The sequence below is a fragment of the Malus sylvestris genome, chromosome 16 (assembly GCF_916048215.2).
Source record: "Malus sylvestris chromosome 16, drMalSylv7.2, whole genome shotgun sequence".
Classification (NCBI taxonomy): domain Eukaryota; kingdom Viridiplantae; phylum Streptophyta; class Magnoliopsida; order Rosales; family Rosaceae; genus Malus; species Malus sylvestris.
In genome coordinates this window covers 18,496,590-18,516,143 of record NC_062275.1, presented here as the reverse complement: position 1 = coordinate 18,516,143, position 19,554 = coordinate 18,496,590, and the positions used below count along the sequence as shown (strand labels likewise).

At 37.7% G+C, this 19,554-nt stretch overlaps 1 protein-coding gene across 1 annotated transcript; it reads right to left on the bottom strand.

Moving 5' to 3' along the window:
* Positions 1–967: 967 nt before the first annotated feature.
* LOC126609010 (protein SIEVE ELEMENT OCCLUSION B-like) lies at positions 968–5,917 on the bottom strand. The gene is made up of 7 exons (XM_050277036.1): positions 5,590–5,917; positions 3,408–3,500; positions 2,850–3,295; positions 2,649–2,743; positions 2,437–2,567; positions 1,874–2,332; positions 968–1,776 (listed from the first exon to the last, which is right to left on the bottom strand). The coding sequence occupies exons 1-7, from the start codon at positions 5,818–5,820 to the stop codon at positions 1,186–1,188; spliced, it is 2,046 nt and encodes a 681-aa protein (XP_050132993.1). The 5' UTR covers positions 5,821–5,917; the 3' UTR covers positions 968–1,185.
* Positions 5,918–19,554: the final 13,637 nt, after the last annotated feature.

The following is a 19,554-nucleotide window of genomic DNA, read 5'->3' as shown; positions in this document are numbered from 1 at the left end:
TATCTAACAGAAGACAAGCACAAAACCAAGCACAATGACATTCTAAGATTCTTAAAGCTAATTCCAATTAATAGGATAAGGCTTTGTTGTTGTTGCTGTTATGTTGGTCAAATGATCAAACCTTATCAGGTACGATAAGGTAAGGTACCCCCTCTTTTCTTTGTTTTGTGGTGGCCTAGCCTTTTGGGTCCACCTTAATTAGTCCTTATATTAGGAAATTAATGAAAAATGGCTTCATTATATTTTAATTTATCCAACACCTATTGATTCTTAACTCTAAGGATAAAACCAATCATTGAAAATGACAAAAACATTTGGTTGAGTATTTTAAATGAACAAAAGCAAGGTTCTAAAAAACGTTAGGCGCTAGTCAAGCGGTGGGTTGGGGTCTAGCGCCTAGGCGGCTAGGCGGAGTCTAGGCGGACTAGGTGGATTTAAATAAATCTATTGTATTTAGTGTAAATAAGTGTCTGTTTATTATGAAGTATTGGAACATAATAAAAATATGGGGAGCAAACATATAATGTGTGTTTATTTAAGTGTTAAATAAGTTTCTTATGTTAAGGACTACCTCTTACAATCATTTGATTAAAATAAATCCAACAATGCTTTCTATTTGTCATTCTTTTCCCATTTATGTTCGAGATACTCTACCTGCATTAAATTGGTGATGATCAATTAAATATGGCTCAAGGCTCACGCATGAGAAGGTTGCTCAATCTTAGCTAATTGCTATTGGGTTAGATGAGTTTTCGTCGGTCGTATGACCTTTTTCAGTTGTTCTCTATAAGTAAAGATTGCACCTAAATAATAGAACCCAATTCTATGTTATATTTCTAATCATATCTAAATAATGAAAACCACCAAATAATATCATGCTTGGATTTACCAGGTCAATTGATCATGTCAATGTAATAAATTCAAAAAAATACCCATGAGATCGAGGGCGAAAAGTGCTACGAAAACATTAAACTTAAAACATAACATTGCATCGTAAGACACACGTACACATCACACAACACTCACCACTCAGATTGGTAGGCATCATCAGATTACATAATAATGAAAATGCCCATTATTCAAGTCCGAAGGACGACACTACGAACCACACAAACACAACGCATAAGTTCATAACCTCGTAGTATGGTCATAAGATGACCTCATAGACTCAAAACAGCAAACCCTTCAATGATGCGCGTTGATGGGAGAATCAGTGTGGCAGCACTTGTAGCTCACGAATGTCTCCATGGTGCGAGGACACTCTGGGCATTTCATGGTCTCCGGGACCTTTCCAGCAACGCTCGGGATGTCAAGGCGGCAGCAGTGCCTCATAGTCTGAATCACCTTCTCGTAGTATGCTTTGAACGAGAATTCAAAGCCCTTCTCCTTTATGAAGTTCTTCCATGTGTCGAAGTCGTCAAGGACCTTCAAGATTGTGAAGCCATGGCCACTCACCACCACAGTGGACCCCTTAGTAAGCACAGCCCATCCACCCTCATTTTTGTAGGAAAGCAGCTTCTGGACTTCTTTGGTCACAGTGTCAGTTTGCTTGTTGACTTTGGTGAAGAACAAGCTCTCAATTCCATTCCAAAATCTCCCGAGAATTCCAAGGTCTTCTCCGCCTTTCGGGCTCTTGCCAACACAAAATAGCTCAATATTGATCTTCAATTCCTTGATGAAGGGGTCATTGGCAATGGTAGTTGCTTTCTTTGTGAACTGCTGGATCCAGTCATTGTCTTTGCCTCCATAGAAGAAGATGTACTTCTCCTCTTTGATCTGCTCGAACAAAGAAATAAAAATTATACCCACAAATTTGAATTAAAATTGGTGCTGTAATGCTGTGGAATTGTGAAAAATGAATTGAATTAATTACCCAGGTCTGTATGGTTGGGTGAATATCATTCACAATGGGAGTGATCCATTCTTTGTCATTTGTGAGAGTATCTTCTATTCCCTTATGAAAAGGAAATGCCTTCATTCCATGAATCCGAATCAAGTGGAGAGCATTCGTATTTTCCACCTTGCCTTGCGGGTTCATCACTACCACAGCGGGCTTGCCCTTGAAGTGCCACTCCTCCTTGATGAATCTGACGCCGGCTACAGGCGCAAAATACTGCACAGTGTACCATGGCATCTTGGCCCTCAAGACCTCGAACTTCTTTCGTAGGTCATCAGTCCATTGCTCCACAATAGGGATCCACACAATCTTATACTTATCGTCTTTCTTTGTCCCCTCATAAACTGGTTTGACAATCGAAATGTCATCATCAGAAATGTCAAGGGTGGAAATGAACAAAAGCACATACTTCCTCCTCAGCACATCAATGCTAACCTGTTTGAAAAATTACGGACAATGATTACATTAATTATCTACATACACTACAAACGGTAATAGTAAAATTTACCAAAAATTTGTAACGAGCTATGAGAGCAAACCGTTTTGTTAGTAGAACCATCAACAATTGGCTGCACGGCATCCTTAGTGAAAATCAAGGCCTTGAAAACCTCCATAACTTCGGCAGGGGTCTGAAAAAGTTTCCTCAGCTTCCGGTAGGTCTCCGCCTCCTCTGTTTTACACAGAAAACACTTAATTTTCAGCAACGCATATCAAGTGTAATATGTACGTGTACAACAGTACAAGTACTCACCTATCTGTTTTTTGCAGATTAACAGTTGTATCTTAAGTTTGTTGAGGATGTAGTGGATTTTTTGAGCAAATTGGGACAAATCATATGGCTTCTCTCTACAATGCAGGAAACCAAGTCAGAGAAATATGACTTGTTTTAAAATTGTAGTAATCATAAATATATACTTTTAGAGGGTAATTGGTTTGGAAATAAAGAACTTACTCATCACTGGTTAGAAGGTTGATCTTAGTTGCACAAGAAAAAATAGTTATGATAGACCAATAGACATCGACCGGTATGTGATCCATTGCAATTGCCAATGCTGGCACATCCTTTGGATCATATGCAGAAAGCTTCTCAAGCTCAAAGATGCACTCAATCACTTGCAATGTGGTCTTGATCAGGGCGTTGAGCTCGACAACAGCTTGCCTGCGCTTCTGGAGGTCCGCGGGCTTGAGAAGGACCGGCACTCTCTTGAGGATTGCGACGGACTTGGCAAGTAGGTCACTTTGTTGAGTTTGGGCAAGGAACCAGAACTCTCCATATTCCAAAGCAAATGCTGCAAAGGCCAGCACTGCCTTGGCTTCCCATGAATAAGTTGAGAGCTTGTTGAGTATTGCCAAGGTTGATTTGTGGGCAATTTCTTCACCTGGTGGCTTGCATGACATCTGAAAGAATGATTTTTTTATAGGAACTATAAGAATTTTCTTTTTTTTTTAACAAAAATAAAAGGAAAATTAAGAATTAATCAATTTGTTATGCAATATTGTAAATAATGACCTCACAGCCAATGGACTTGAGAGTGCACAATGGAGAACTGAAGGTGGCTTTGGGGGGCTTCTCATCAATGGTTTCAACATGTACTTGGGTGCCCTGCAACAAGTCACTAGTAATTATTCACCATTTGGAAGTTTGCTGATGCTTAAAATTAAACTCAGCTCAGTAATATAATTGCAAGATATTTCTTACTTCTAATCACTTCATTAATCCGATATTGTTGGATTGGTCCCAAAAAAGAAACCAGATATTGTTGGAGAAAGAAGTAATATTATACATTTGGTTTTTTACTTTTTGTTAATGATTTGGATTCCAAATCTTTAAAACTTCTAATTTTAGTGAAGATTATTATTAATAAAATCATTTTCAAGCTTTTAATTTATACGTGTCCGATTTACCAACAGAGAATTGTATGTGGCTCTTCTGTTAAATACAAAATTAAAGAGGTCCAGAGGCAACAGCATTATCAATATCAATAGGAGAAGGAAACGTCCAGAATTCAGCGTTCAATAGGAGAAGGTCACGATTAAGCCACGTCAATATTTTATATCGATTTATTTATAAAAATAATAAGACAAAAACAATGGGAATATAAAATGACGTGGTTTAACCATAATCATAGAAATAGGAGGGGATATGAAGGGTATGAGATGGGGAGGGCAGACAATCCAGGTCCAAAATAAAGAATAAAGTGAATAGTACTATAATTAATTTTTTAATGTAGAAATACGATTTTTCGTTAAAATAAATAATATTGAAAATTTTCCGTTAAAATTTCAAAAAAAAGAAACCAGAAATTGTTGGAGAAAGAAGTAATATTGTACATTTTGGCTTTTTACTTTTTGATAATGATTTGGATTCAAAATACTTAAAACTTCTAATTTTAGTCAAGATTAATAAAATCATTTCCAAGCTTCACAATGTATACGTGTCAACAAAGATAAATGTATGTGGCCCTTTCTGTCAAATACAAATTAAAGAGGTCCAGAGGCAACAGCATTATTAATGTCAACAGGAGAAGGAAAAGTCCGTACCCAGATGTCAGGGTTTAAGAGCTGTATTGTAACCCAAGGAGAAAAAGGTGCCAAAGAAAGATAAATCAAAAGAAAACATCAAGGTGAAACAATGTCTACCCTGATGAGTACTAATTTTTTTTTATCGTTTACCTTAATGTATTAAAAGGCCCTAAGTTCAATTTGTTTTTGAAAAATTTAGCTAGTTCGAAGTTATGAGACGGAACATTTACCATGTTTTTATCTAAAACAAATTTCTAAGAACAGTCTCTACATTCCCAAATTAATTTTTCCATAAGGTAAAAGGTTAAGTTTAATTATAAGAAAAGTGTTCTGAATAATTATAACAAAAAGTTCTCTACATTCCATAAGGAATATTGTGTAATAAAAAGTTAGACAGTGTTCTGATAAAATAGTTTTCAATTTTTTTTAATGATGCAGAAAATGAGTGCTCTAATAAGTTGAACAAAACATAAGATGCTAATAAAACAAGCCATAAGTATTGAATAGTACTCTCATTTTACTTATTTTGCAGTATCATATTTTAGAACTATAACTCTAGATCAAGTTAATTATTTCCTTATTTTAGTTAGTGCAGTATCTTGTGATTTGACAATGCTTTTAGGAGATTTTTTATGCTATTCTAAATTATCGAATATTCTAAATTTTTAATTGTAAGATATTAAGATAAAAACTAATACCTAAAAATCCCTAACTATCCTATACTCAATAGAATTTTTATATTTTTCGAGCATGCCCCCAAAAAAACTGTCAGATTACAAATCGTTAGTGTTGGGGACCAGGGCCCATTTAGGTTAATTTGCTGACTCAGATCGGACGGAAAACGACTACTTAATGGTTGGATCTATTAGTCAGAGCAGTCAAACAAAATGTCCTTTACCCACTTTTGAGGACAAAACCAACTGAAATATCAAGTGCCGTAATCTTATTTTTAATAAATGCAAGGAAATCTAGCACAGCCATCGCAATTAGGAGCAATGCTAGTTATAGTCGCGTAGGCAATTGAAGTTAACATTCCTTGGCTTACGTTTTACTCTGACTAACAGTCTTTCCAAAATAAACAGAGAGACTATTCTGAGCATTTAAGCGACTGTAGTTAACATTTCTCTTTCAATTAGCGAAGAACATAGAGATGTTACACAATCTCATACCTGCACAATGTTATCAACGATCTGGGTCGAACGCTTGATGATGTTTTCAGTGACAAGGAAGAGAGAATCAACGTCAAATGAGTCGTCCTCATGGACGTGTGTTGCATAAATGAGCTCTAATATTTTGTTGTCAGACATGGTGAAGAGGCTGAGCTCACCCTCAATGTGCTGAGCAGTGATGGCAACCGTCGAGGCCACCTTGCTCACCACATTTTGCGCTATGCCTAGCATGGTTGATGGAAAATGGCTTACTGGCTTAACTCTGGGGAAAAATGCTGAAGGAAGAACACGAAGGATGGCTTAAGAACAAGGGCTAGTGGGCTGTTCCGTGCAGTTCATTGCTGCCCAGTGCCTCTATTTATAACCATGTTCATCTCGGAATTTAGCAGATAAGTGGGGCCCAGCTCTATAGAAAAACGACACTTCTAGGATCGTGAATAATTTTCGAGACTTTTTATTCAAAACAATCTTTGGATTGACATAAATTTTCATTTTGATAACTGATAAAGAAAATTAATAGGACTGGTCGATGAGTTTGTTCATTGTAAATTATTTTGATTATTCCGTGAAAAATTTGTTAATAATCTTGTTAAATTATCACATGAACCACCACATGACCACATTTTAAAGGTATTTTTGTCAAACCAACCTTCCAATTAACGAGGATATTGACGATGCGCAAACTCATAAACTACTTCTATCTATTTTTATTGTCAATGATCAAAATAAGAAGTTATACTAATCTCAATGAACATTTTTGCTAAAATGCCTATTTTCCGATGATGACAGGCTTTTGTAAGAAGCGCTAGGAACGTGAATATTCGGACGGGTACCTCTGATTTCTTCTTCGATTTTCTTCTGGCATCTTCCAGTGCAAAGCCAGTTCTAGCCACCAAATATAAGACCTTCTCCGAGCCTCCAATGATCAGAGTATACACAATCAAGAGGATTGTGTTGCCTTTACTTGCCACTGCCAAGATATTTTGAAAGGAAGCAAAATTCAGAGAGAAGCTAACATCTTGGCACCACTACCAGAATAGTCTTACCCAGATCGCATGTACCAGAGTCCAACCTTGGTGCCTGGATATGGGCATGAAATTCCCTATTTCAAGTCTTCTGAAATGCCACATCAGCATAAATATGAGTTTATTATAGCCAATTCATCATTTAACAGTTCAAAAAACATAATGAATAACAAATTTAAGACATTGCTACATAATTATAAGTTTGTGTATGAATTATAATGTTTTAAAGATGATATATGATATTGCAATTGCATTCAAACTGGAGGATGCAAAATGCATTTACCCTGAGATGTTTTGAAAGTTAGATAGGTGTTTTGTGTAAAATAAAAATTTATATTTTTTACGGTTGCATATGAACATAAATGGGCGTGTGAATCACATGGATGCAAATATAAATGTACCAACTTGCATTGCCTATAAAAAATAATCATGCTAGATACTTTCTAGGCTCAAATTAATTTATAAAAAGTGACAGTTCGTAAATGATGACAATTTATTTCACGTTTCACATTTTTTTAGATCAAAAGAAATTTCATTGAGAATATAATCAAGAACACATATAAAAAATGTGATCTTTAAAGCAATTCAAAAGATCACACATTTCAAAATCTTCAAATTCCCATCGATAAAGCAAAAGAGCGACTACAATAAAAAAAAAAAACCTATGCTCGAATGAAATTGGAAACAGAAAAAAGAAGTAAAGAGATAGAAGATGATTATCGCTGACCACGAGGCCAAAGACGGAGACGCGGTTCAGGGCTAAAATTTCTTGTTTTGAAGGTTATATTTTATCCTTTACCTTCAGTGATTCACATAAATTAGTGATGTGATAGCTAGGGTTTTTCTTCACGGCTAAGATTTCTTGCTAGAAGGTTATATTTTGTCCTATATATTCAAAGGAAAACTAATGAAAATGGCTTGAAAACTTTGAGTTTTAATGATAAGGACAAAATAAAGGGTAAAGTGAATAGTAACATGATTGACTTTTAAGTGTAAAAATGTGGTTTTTCGTTAAAGTGAACAGTACCGAGAACTTTTCGATAAAGTTTCCTATATTCAATGGTTCACATTAACTAGTGATGTGATATGTTTGTGACGTAATTAGTGTGATGTATCAATGTGTCCATAAGGGCAAATGAGAACACAAAATTAACCATGTTCTAGAAAGACGGAACACCATAATAGCATCGCCTAGCTAAAAATAGATTCCAAAATAAAGGATAACAGGCTCTTGAAGATAAGAAAGACAGAAAGCAGCAGCACCGGAGGGAGGGTGGGGTCGATAGGTGACTATGACATCAACGGTGTGAATTTCTTCCTTTCGGTGCTGAACCAAACATGTGTTCATGCAAAGAAAGGCAACCACCATGTAGAACTATAAATGAAAGGTACAATTTTTTATAATGGTGTTTTGTTCAAGATCTAAAATATCGATAATATCAGAAATATCGGTAATTCAAAAACACGGAAATTTCGATGGAAATATCAGAATATTATCGATATCGATAAAAATTGAATAAAAACCAAAGAAATTGTAAGAAAAACTTGGAAATTTTTATTGAAACTTTGCAAGTTTATTTAGTCAATTATCTATTAGTTTATCACAAAAAATTGGAAGGAAATGCATTGCATGATGAATTTAACTGATTTAAGTTGATTATATAGCGATCTAGCAAACATTGTGAGTGTAGAAAATATGTAATAATTAATGAAAGAAGTTTAAACAAACCATAGTCATTTATATATAATGAATTAGTACAATATTTTACACTTTATACATTGCATGATAAGATACATGAATGACTTAGTACTACATAGAGTTCGTATCAAGGTCTAAAATATTGATGATATCGGAAATATTGGTAGTCCAAAAACACGGAAATTTCGATGGAAATATCGGGATAATATCGATATTTTAGACCTTGGTTGTGTCCCAATGCCATAAATTTCTAGCTCCATTGGAAAGCAGAGCACTATTTTCTTGACTGAAGGCAAGATTGACAATTTTTTTTTATTTTGACGGAAATACGGATGGTACCTCACTTGTTTTTATGTAAATGGTGAAATTTTTAAATTTTTTAAGTTATTAACATTTTAGCACACATATCCTACCATTTGTATCATTATACATGATGTACTATCTTGTGTACCGATCACACATTACAATAAAATTAATTCGGAGCATATTTTCTCCATAGATATAAATTAATATGAAAAGCTTTTTAAAAAGATTAACAAGTCGAAAATTCAGAAAGAGAAAACTATACGAAGTTCTTAATTTGGATCATATAGGTAAGTGGTGAATTGAAATGGTAAATAGGGTATTTCAAATTCATTAGGTTATGAGTTCAAACCTTCTTTCCTTAATGTTTCTGTACTTGTAACAAAAATTAGAATTAAAAAAAAATTGGACCACATAATGCACTCTAAATGACAGTAGTTGGATTAAAAAGAGGAATGAGCCACTTAGTAATACGGTCTAATAATATTCCTATCCACTTATAAGTGAGAGGTCTTAGGTTTGATTTTTGCCAAAGTTGAAGTCAAATCACATTATTACTAGTCCATTGTGAGATTAAGATCCACCTTCCCTTAGTGTGGATAATATCGTAATTTTATTTTTTTTTAAAAAGAAACAAAGGGAATGGGCTAACAAGAGTTTAGTGTATTAATATTCATATGGATTTTTGTTGAGTTTTTACAAATTTAGTATATTTTTATTGACTACAAACTCTCCAAAATTTCATAGAGTTTTAATCATATACTTATAAACGAGTTAAATGACAGAGTTTTGCCTAATTTTAGAGAGTTCATAGATTTTTTTTTTAATTTTGTGGATTGTCATGGACTTTTTACTGACCAATTTAAATGAGCATTTTTATATATGAGTTTTCATTATTGAAATAGTGATCATGACCATAACATAGTCTTCTGAGGTGCTGGTTGCAACGATGGTGGTGGAATGTCACGTGATGATTGTTTGGAAGATGATGGTAGTAAAGTTGGTGTCTATGTGGTAGCAATAATAGTAGGAGTGGTGATTGTGATGGTGGGGTGGTGAAGGAGATGAGGGTGGTTGTGTTGGGGTGGCGACATGGTGGTGGAAGGTGGTGATAACGATAGTCATTCCACAATGGTGAATGGTAGAAAATATCATTAGAAATGAAATCCATTAATAGCTTGTTTATTAATCCGTAATCAGATTGAGGGAAATTGAATTGAGGAGAAATTGAATTGAAGAGGAATTGGAATGAGGTGGAATCAGAATAAGATTTCTGTTGAAGTTGTTTACTTAAACTGTCTGAAATCGGAATAGAAATGACGTTGATCTATTAAAATCTTTTACTAATTCACATGAATCGGAATGAAAACTAATGTGATTAATAAAATACCCCTATTTTAACTAATCTATTTTATATGCTAATTACTTTTAATTATTATTATTTTTTAGTACAAATAATACTTTTTTTTTTTTTAAGTAAACTTTCATATTTTCAATTTTTAATATTTTGTTGAGACCTCTGATACCTCATCTCTATCTTTCCCATATTTTCATTTTGTAACTCAATCCCTCTTCCCCACTCCTTAACCCATAGCCGCCGCCTTTCCTATAACCACCAGCCACCTCTCATGTCACCACCAGCTGGCTCCCCTTACTCTCTCTCCTACAAATTCATCTCTCTCCACCCATTCTTGATTTTGTAAATGTTTAATTCGGTTTGCAACGAGATCGAGTCAGTGGATGAATCGAAGTGATTTTGGTCGTCTCTAGCCGACGTAAGTTCAAAACTGAAATCCAAAATCTCATTTCTTCCCTTTTGATTTTGGTCATGAAACCTGCACGATCCCACAAGCCATGAAATCTGTATAATCTTTCTTTGACTGAGAGAAGTAGAGATAGAGGTAGAAGGAGAGAAGGGTAGTTTGGGGTAGAAAAGTTTATTCCGGATTGAGGCTTTCTGCTAGAGTTGAATTATTACCCATTGTTCGGAAATCCAATTCCGGAAAAATCAGTAACCTGATTCCCATTTTAAGTGGGTCCCATTGATGCTTTCATTCCCCAAGGGTTGGTAAACACTTGAATCGGTTGGATTGTGTGCAATTCCCATTCCCCTCGTTGTATTCCCCTTACGTAAACACGCCATAAAATCTTAGGGGATATGTTAGATTTGCTATGAGACAAAAAAGTTACTATTAAAGCACTCAAAATCCATGAGTTTTTAAAATGGACATGGCTTCTCTGCCCTCTCACTTTCCATACACTCATATCTCTTTTTATTTGTGCGGTCACGGTTAATCCACGTCAACATTTTGATATTTTTGAAATGTCATGGAAGCTGAAACAACCGCGCTCAACAGACGTGTTCCCATTTAAGAGAACAAGATACGGAAAATCATTTTCAGTGCAGACAATGAAGGATGGATTGAGAGGAAAAGATTGGGAAATTTAACTCTCTAGAGAATAGGTTTTTAGACTTAAGTTGACTTAAGATTGGGAAAATAATTTTGTTTTGTAACTGGATGACTGTGCATAACCTTGTCACGAATGGTATATGCTAATTTCGCATTTCCATGTCAGTAAAAGCTGAAATTGGTTCAATGTCAAAACTGTCGTAGTGTAATATTAAAAATTTGAAACTAACTTCAAACCTTAATTAATAGTATAAAATGTACTTATCCCGTTCATCTGAGTGCAAAATATACCTAGGAGCTGTATCGAGTTTAATGAATTTTGTTTGACTCTCAAATCTAAGTGCAGTCAATATACAATTTGAATAATAAAATTTCAGGACTTCTAAAAAGTGTATAATAATTTATTGGTATTCAATTATGATTTCTTGTGAATCTACAAAATTTCACATGTTTTAAAGGATTTTAAAAGGACCCAGCTTCTTTGTCCTCCCACTTTTCATACATTCTCATTCCCTCCTATTTGTGCTGTCACGGTTAAGCCGCGTCAACATTTTATATTATTATTATTTTTTATCTTATTATCTTTATAATAAAATCAATATAAAATATTGATGTGGCTTAACCGTGACCACACAAAATAGAAAAAGATGAGAATAATGGAAAGTGGAAGGGTAGTGGAGTCCTTTTCCTTATCGGTGTTATGAAAACATCACTAAGTAGTACATTTCTAATGGCACCAAAATCAAATATATTTTTCAGGATGCAGATATCAAAAACGTCATATTAGTACATTTATACGTCATTTTAGTCATTTATTGTGTATATTATTGTTAGAAATGATTTAAATTTTTTATTTAAAATTAAATGGAGATCTCAACCATAGAATACAAGAACGGAGAATTAGATGGAGATCTCAACCATAGAATACAAGCTGGATGGATGAAGTGGAAGAGTGCATCCGGCGTGTTGTGTGACCGCCGTATGCCACTGAAGCTCAAGGGAAAATTTTATAGGACGGCAATAAGGCCGGCGATGCTGTATGGCACAGAATGTTGGGCGGTGAAACATCAACACGTACACAAAATGGGTGTAGCGGAGATGAGGATGCTTCGTTGGATGTGTGGGCACACGAGAAAGGATAAGATTAGGAATGAGGATATCCGGGGTAAAGTAGGAGTAGCCGAAATTGAAGGAAAGATGAGAGAAAATCGGTTACGGTGGTTTGGACATGTGCAAAGAAGGCCTACTGACGCTCCGATTAGAAGATGCGACTATGGGACAGAGGTTCAGGGCCGAAGGGGTAGAGGAAGACCTAGGAAAACTTTGGAAGAGACTCTAAGAAAAGACTTAGAGTACTTGGATCTAACGAAGGACATGACACAGGATCGAGCACAATGGCGTTCTAAGATTCATATAGCCGATCCCACTCAGTGACTTGGATTTTCCAAGTCTCCAACCAAGAAGTTTTCCTCACTCGGGAAATTAAGGGAACACTACCCCAACCTACATGCTCCACTCAGAAAGCTTCAACATACAAGCTTCAACAAAAGAAAATTCAAAGAACTTAGCGAAGAAGGCTTTGGTGTATTTAACACAATACGTTGAAATGAAGGAAAGCTTATTTATTGATATCCCCGATAAGCTACAAATATGTACATATACATGAGTCAAAATAAACACACAAGAGGGAGCCTTCACAAAGGTTGCTTAGGAGAAGTCTCAGCAGTCGGTAGAGCCCCAGAAAGAGAAGGCACCGGAGGGGGATCATTTGGAGCCTCAGTACTGGACAGAACCCTAGAAGGAGGAGGCATCAGAGGTTGATCATTTGGAGCTTCATTACGCGGTACAGCCCCAGAAGACGAAGGCAATAAATGCCTTTGGAACAAACCCACAAATCTCTGATGATCAAGTAAAACCTGACCATCAGTTTCCTTCATCTGGTCAAGCTTCCTCTTCATGTTTGTAGCATAGTCATGTGCGAGCCGGTGCAACTGTTTATTCTCATGCTTGAGCCCTCTAATCTCCTGTTTGAGACTCATCACTTCAGCCGCCAATGATTCAACTTGGCGGGTTCGAGCAAATAGGCGTTGGGCCATATTAGACACAGAACCTGCACACTGAACACTGAGAGCCAGCGAATCCTTAACAGCTAACTCATCAGACCGTTTGGAAAGTAGTCTGTTATCTTTGGGAGTGAGAAGGTTCCTGGCCACCACCGCAGCGGTCATATCATTCTTCATCACGGAATCCCCAACGGTAAGAGGACCAGTTGGGGAGACGAAGGATGGGCGCCATATGTTGTCTGGAGAAGGCGGGGCTGCCTCTTCAACAAGGTTCAAGTCAAAACGACGGTCGGAGGGGCCAGACATTTTCAAAGGTGTTGAAGAGAGAAGAGGTCGGACAAATCAAGATCTTAGAAGTGCAAGAATGAAGCTTCTACTGGTGGAGATTCAAGTGTGCTTTGGAACTTAATGCCAGCCCCTATAAAAATCTGCACTCGACGGAGCTTCAGAAATCAAAGAGGCGCCTGCTCAGAAATCGAAGAGGCGTTTGCTTTCTCAAAAGTTGGGCTGCTTAGAGATCACGAGGGTTGATCTCAGAAATCGAAGAGCCGTTTGCTTTCTCAAAAGTTGGGCTGCTCAAAGACCACGAAGGCCGATCTCAGAAATCGAAGAGGCGCTCGCTTTCTCAAAAGCTGGGCTCCCTAGAGACCACGAGGGCCGATCTCAGAAATCGAAGAGGCACCTACTTTTCCAGCCTTGTCAGCACCTGTCACACGCACACTCAGCTTTGCGGAAATTATGGGCATTCTGTCAAAGACTTTTGGGGAAGTAGAAAACACATGAATCTTACTGTTCAATCACCCACTTCCCACACGCAACAATAGCTCATGGGTACCACAGATAACTTTGCCAAAGTTCTCTGCCAAAGTTGAGCACGTGAAGCTTGCAGCTCCCACTACATCGCTCTGACCAAGAAGGGTAAAAGAATAGCAAAGAAACAGCACTAACAAAGTTTAGACCCATAAATTTTGAAGGTCTAGCTACCATATTATTACCCACAAGGGTAAAGGAACAGTACCACTGCTGGATAATTGGAAAGTCCATGTATGTCAACCTCTGTGCTTCGTGGCAAGGTAGACTAGCAAACATGCCCAACCTTTACTCACATTCGAGAAAACACTCCCAATAAGATTGCTTGCTCCAAAATCGAAGAGGCACCGTCCTCCGAATCTAAAGAGCCAGACTCCCAACATGACTACTTTCTTAAAAATCGAAGAGAGGGTAAAGGAACAGTACCATTGCTGGATAATTGGAAAGTCTCTGTGTGTCAACCTCTGTGCTTCGTGGCAAGGTAGACTAGCAAACATGCCCAACCTTTACTCACATTCGAGAAAACACTCCCAACAAGATTGCTTGCTCCAAAATCGAAGAGGCACCGCCCTCCGAATCTCGAGAGCCACTCTCCCAACATGATTACTTTCTCAAAAATCGAAGAGACACTGCTCCCCGAATCTCGAGAGCCAGACCCCTAGCATGATTGCTTTCTCAAAAATCGGTGAGGCACCGTTCTCCGAATCAATCGAAGAAACGCTCGCTTTCTCAAAAGCTGGGCTGCTCAGAGACCACGAGGGCCGATCTCAGAAATCGAAGAGGCACCTACTTTTCTAGCCTTGTCAGCACCTGTCACACGCACACTCAGCTTTGCAGAAATTATGGGCATTCTGTCGAAGACTTCTGGTGAAGTAGAAAGCACATGAATCTTACTGTTCAATCACCCACTTCCCACACGCAACAATAACTCATGGGTACCACAAATCACTTTGCCAAAGTTCTCTGCCAAAGTTGAGCACGTGAAGCTTGCAGCTCCCACTACATCGCTCTGACCAAAAAAGGTAAAAGAATAGCAAAGAAACAGCACTAACAAAGTTTAGACACATAAATTTTGAAGGTCTAGCTACCATATTATTACCCACAAGGGTAAAGGAACAGTACCACTGCTGGATAATTGGAAAGTCCCTGTGTGTCAACCTCTGTGCTTCGTGGCAAGGTAGACTAGCAAACATGCCCAACCTTTACTCACATTCGAGAAAACAGTCCCAACAAGATTGCTTGCTCCAAAATCGAAGAGGCACCGTCCTCCGAATCTCGAGAGCCAGACTCCCAACATGACTACTTTCTCAAAATCGAAGAGAGGGTAAAGGAACAGTACCATTGCTGGATAATTGGAAAGTCCCTGTGTGTCAACCTTTGTGCTTCGTGGCAAGGTAGACTAGCAAACATGTCCAACCTTTACTCACATTCGAGACAACACTCCCAACAAGATTGCTTGCTCCAAAATCGAAGAGGCACCGCCCTCCGAATCTCGAGAGCCAGACTCCCAACATGATTACTTCCTCAAAAATCGAAGAGACACTGCTCTCCGAATCTCGAGAGTCAGACCCCCAGCATGATTGCTTTCTCAAAAATCGAAGAGGCATTGTTCTCCGAATCTCGAGAGCCAGATACCACAGACCATTTTTTCAAAGTGCTCTGACAGAGTTAAAACATGTGAAACTGGCAGCTCCCACTACCGTGCTATGACCAAGCAGGGTAAAGGAATAGCATTACTACTTGTTGTTAGGGAGACTCCTATATATGTCGACCTCCATCCCCAACGGACAGGCAGACCTGCAAAAATGCTCAACCCTTCATCATATCTGAGAGGGCACTCCCAACAAAGCCTTTCGAAATATTCAGCTTTCTTTCCCCCCGATAATACCTCTGCAAACAAGCTATACTAGAGCAAGAATATCTCATATCATCAGGGTTAAAAGCAAGAGTATCCCATATCATGCTTTTTCCCTGTTTTTTCTTTTGGCCTTGTTTTTACCTGCAAGACAAGGAGAAAGAGAGCAATCAGTCAGCACTTGGAATCAAGCTTCCAGCCAGGAACTGACTACCTGGAACCCCTTACCTGATTACTTACCTGGCATTGCTCTCGAGTACTCATCTTCAACATCTTATGTTTCCAGGGAAGATTCCGCATCTGCTTGAGGAACAGATAGGGCAAGTGCGAAGGATACAAGGAAGCATGTGGAGACAAGCGTAACAGCACACGTGCCGATACATCCATTACTCTGTCAAAAGCAAAAGTATCCCATATCAGCAGGGTGGAACGTACTCTAGATTTGATGGACTTGTTTTGACCCTCAAATTCTTCAGTCGGCCTTATACTCTGGAGGAAACCAGAAAACCCTCCAGCTCAGTTCAAGAATAAGCCTGTGGAAAGTTACTTCTTCAAAAGCAAAAGTATCTCATATCATCTCTTCTCATTTTTCTTCTCTTTATCCTTCATGCTGCTGCAAGATGGGGAGAAGGTGAACAATCAGTCGGAGCTCTGATTGCTTACCTTGTCTGTCACCTCTTTCAGCAGACCCCTAGCTCGGCGACTTGGGGGACTCCTACTACATGGTTTGTATCGCGCTTGACCAAGCCTGAAACTACAAGTAAGCTTCAAGTGAAATTGATACATTACCTTGTGCATCTCCACCAGTTAAAGATACCACCCCTGGATGGAGGAAGAGTACTTCCAGAGAAGATGCCACATCTACCTATGAGACAGATAAGGCAAGTCAAGACGACACCACACTCCGATACTTAGAAGTTTCGTGATTACGAGATCATTCTCCTACAATATTTCCTAATGTCATTTGTACTAAATCATTCACTCGTACTCACTAAAGGAGAGCTTGAACCTATGTACTTGTGTAAACCCTTCACAATTAATGAGAACTCTTCTATTCCGTGGACGTAGCCAATCTGGGTGAACCACGTACATCTTGTATTTGCTTTCCTATCTCTATCCATTTATATACTTATCCACACTAATGACCGGAGCAATCTAGCGAAGATCACAAAAAGCGACCGTTTTCGTTACCTAGGATCTATCTTGCAAGAGAACGGAGAATTAGATGGAGATCTCAACCATAGAATACGAGCTGGATGGAAAGAGTGCATCCGGCGTGTTGTGTGACCGTCGTAGGCCACTGAAGCTCAAGGGAAAATTTTATAGGACGACAATAAGGCCAGCGATGGTGTATGGCAGAGAATGTTGGGTGGTGAAGCATCAACACGTACACAAAATGGGTGTAGCGGAGATGAGGATGCTTCATGGGATGTGTGGGCACACGAGAAAGGATAAGATTGGGAATGAGGATATCCGAGGTAAAGTAGGAGTAGCCGAAATTGTAGGAAAGATGAGAGAAAATCGGCTCTGGTGATTTGGACATGTGCAAAGAAGGCCGACTGACGCTCAGGTTCGAAGATGTGACTACGGGACAGAGGTTCAGGGCCGAAGGGGTAGAGGAAGACCTAGGAAAACTTTGGAAGAGACTCTAAGAAAAGACTTAGAGTACTTGGATCTAACGGAGGACATGACACAAAACCGAGCGCAATGGCGTTCTAGGATTCATATAGCCGACCCCACTTAGTGGGAAAAGGCTTTGTTGTTGTTGTTGTTGTTGTAATACCTGATGAAAATTGATTGCATGATGTACGATAAATTAGAATGTGAAAATCTCTAAGATTGGGAAAGATATATAAAATTAATAGTATAAATACAAAGGAGCGAGAAAGATGCAGAGAGAAGCTTTTCCCTTTTGGTTTGAAACCTGATTAAATTTGGTCCAACTGTTGAAAGCAGATACACGATCTGATTCCCTCGTGCTTCACATGCTTTGGAATTCAGCACTTTAAAATTAAAGGTATAAATTAATAAATATAAAGGAGCGAGAAAGATGTAGAGAGAAGCTTTTTCCTTTTGGTTTGAAACCTGATTAAATTTGGTCCAATTGTTGAATATCAAGAATTTGTCCGAAGAGGAAAATGGAAAGGGATGATCTTCGGATCCCTTCCATCAAATTCATCAATCCGGATCTTTAAAATTTGATATAACGGTTAAAATTATTATAAGTTTTAAGGAAGATACCTATTTGTAGCCTTTATATTAAATTTCAAGGGCCCGGATTGTTGGATTTGGTGGAAGGTATTTGAAGAGGATCCCTTTTAGAGTGAAACAAGGGTAAAATACGGTTTGACCTTCTAAATGATTATTCCAGTTGAATTGACCTCTTGAACAATTATTTTTGGTAAATTAACCTCCTGAACTATTTAAAATCGGTCAATTAACCCCTTGATGTTAGATTCCGTCCACTATTCTATCAAATTCAAGGGAAAATTAGTCTTTTCATCATAATAACCACCAATAAATACTTCGAAAACTTATAGCATAATAAGAAATATAAAGAAACCAAACGTTTACATTACGAACCATTTTATATTGTGATTACACATTATTATGTGTCCACATGTCATAATTGTATTGGTGGTTATAAGTGCCATGTAAGAATTGATGATAAAAAGAATAATTTGCCTTTGAATTTGATAGAATAGTGGATGAAATATAATAACAAGGGGTTAATTATTTCAAATCATTTAAGGGGTTAGTTCACCAAAAAAACAGTTCAGAATGTCAATTTCAATTGAAACAATACTTCAAAGGGTCAAACGACAATTTATCAGTAAAACAATGTGTGGAATGTGGACCAAATTTGGTTCGAACTCTTATCAGCTTTTGCAGAGTTTTGGGGTCCCCTATAACCAGGAAACCCTAGTTCTTTCGTGTATTAATGCGCATGTGTTTTCTAGGAAATAATGTCATGAAAATTAAAGCGATATCTTCTAAAATTTTGTTTTCACCGGCATCATGTAACACAACATTTATGATTTTATTGATTAAGAAAATTTTGTGGTTTGGTTAGCTTGGCTTTCAACTAAGCGTTTGAGGTCTGCTCATCATAGCTTGGCATCATGTAACACAACATTAATGATTTTATTGATTAAGGAAATTCAGTGATGAGCTTATTTTCTTCGCTTTAAGCAAGAAATTTTCAAGTTCTTGCAAAAAGTGAGCTTAATTTAATGTCCATATTTGCCCAGAAGCTACGATAAAATTTTGAAAAATATAAGTTTTAAAATTTTTTGAAAATTTTGTTATCAGTCTGGACAATGTACAACGAAAGAACAAATATAAAACTATAAAGACAAAATGGATGATAATTAGGGGTATAGTAAGGCACCAATAACCAACAACAACAACAACAATAACAACAAAGCCTTTTCCCACTAAGTGGGGTCGGCTATATGAATCCTAGAACGCCATTGCGTTCATTTGTGTCATGTCCTCCGTTAGATCCAAGTACTCAAGTCTTTTCTTAGAGTCTCTTCCAAAGTTTTCCTAGGTCTTCCTCTACTCCTTCGGCCCCGAACCTCTGTCCCGTAGTCACATTTTCGAACCGGAGCGTCAGTAGACCTTCTTTGCACATGTCCAAACCACCGGAACCGATTTTCTCTCATATTTCCTTCAATTTTGTCTACTCCTACTTTACCTCGGATATCCTAATTCCCAATCTTATCCTTTCTCGTGTGCCCATACATCCCACGAAGCATCCTCATCTCCGCTACACCCATTTTGTGTACGTTGATGC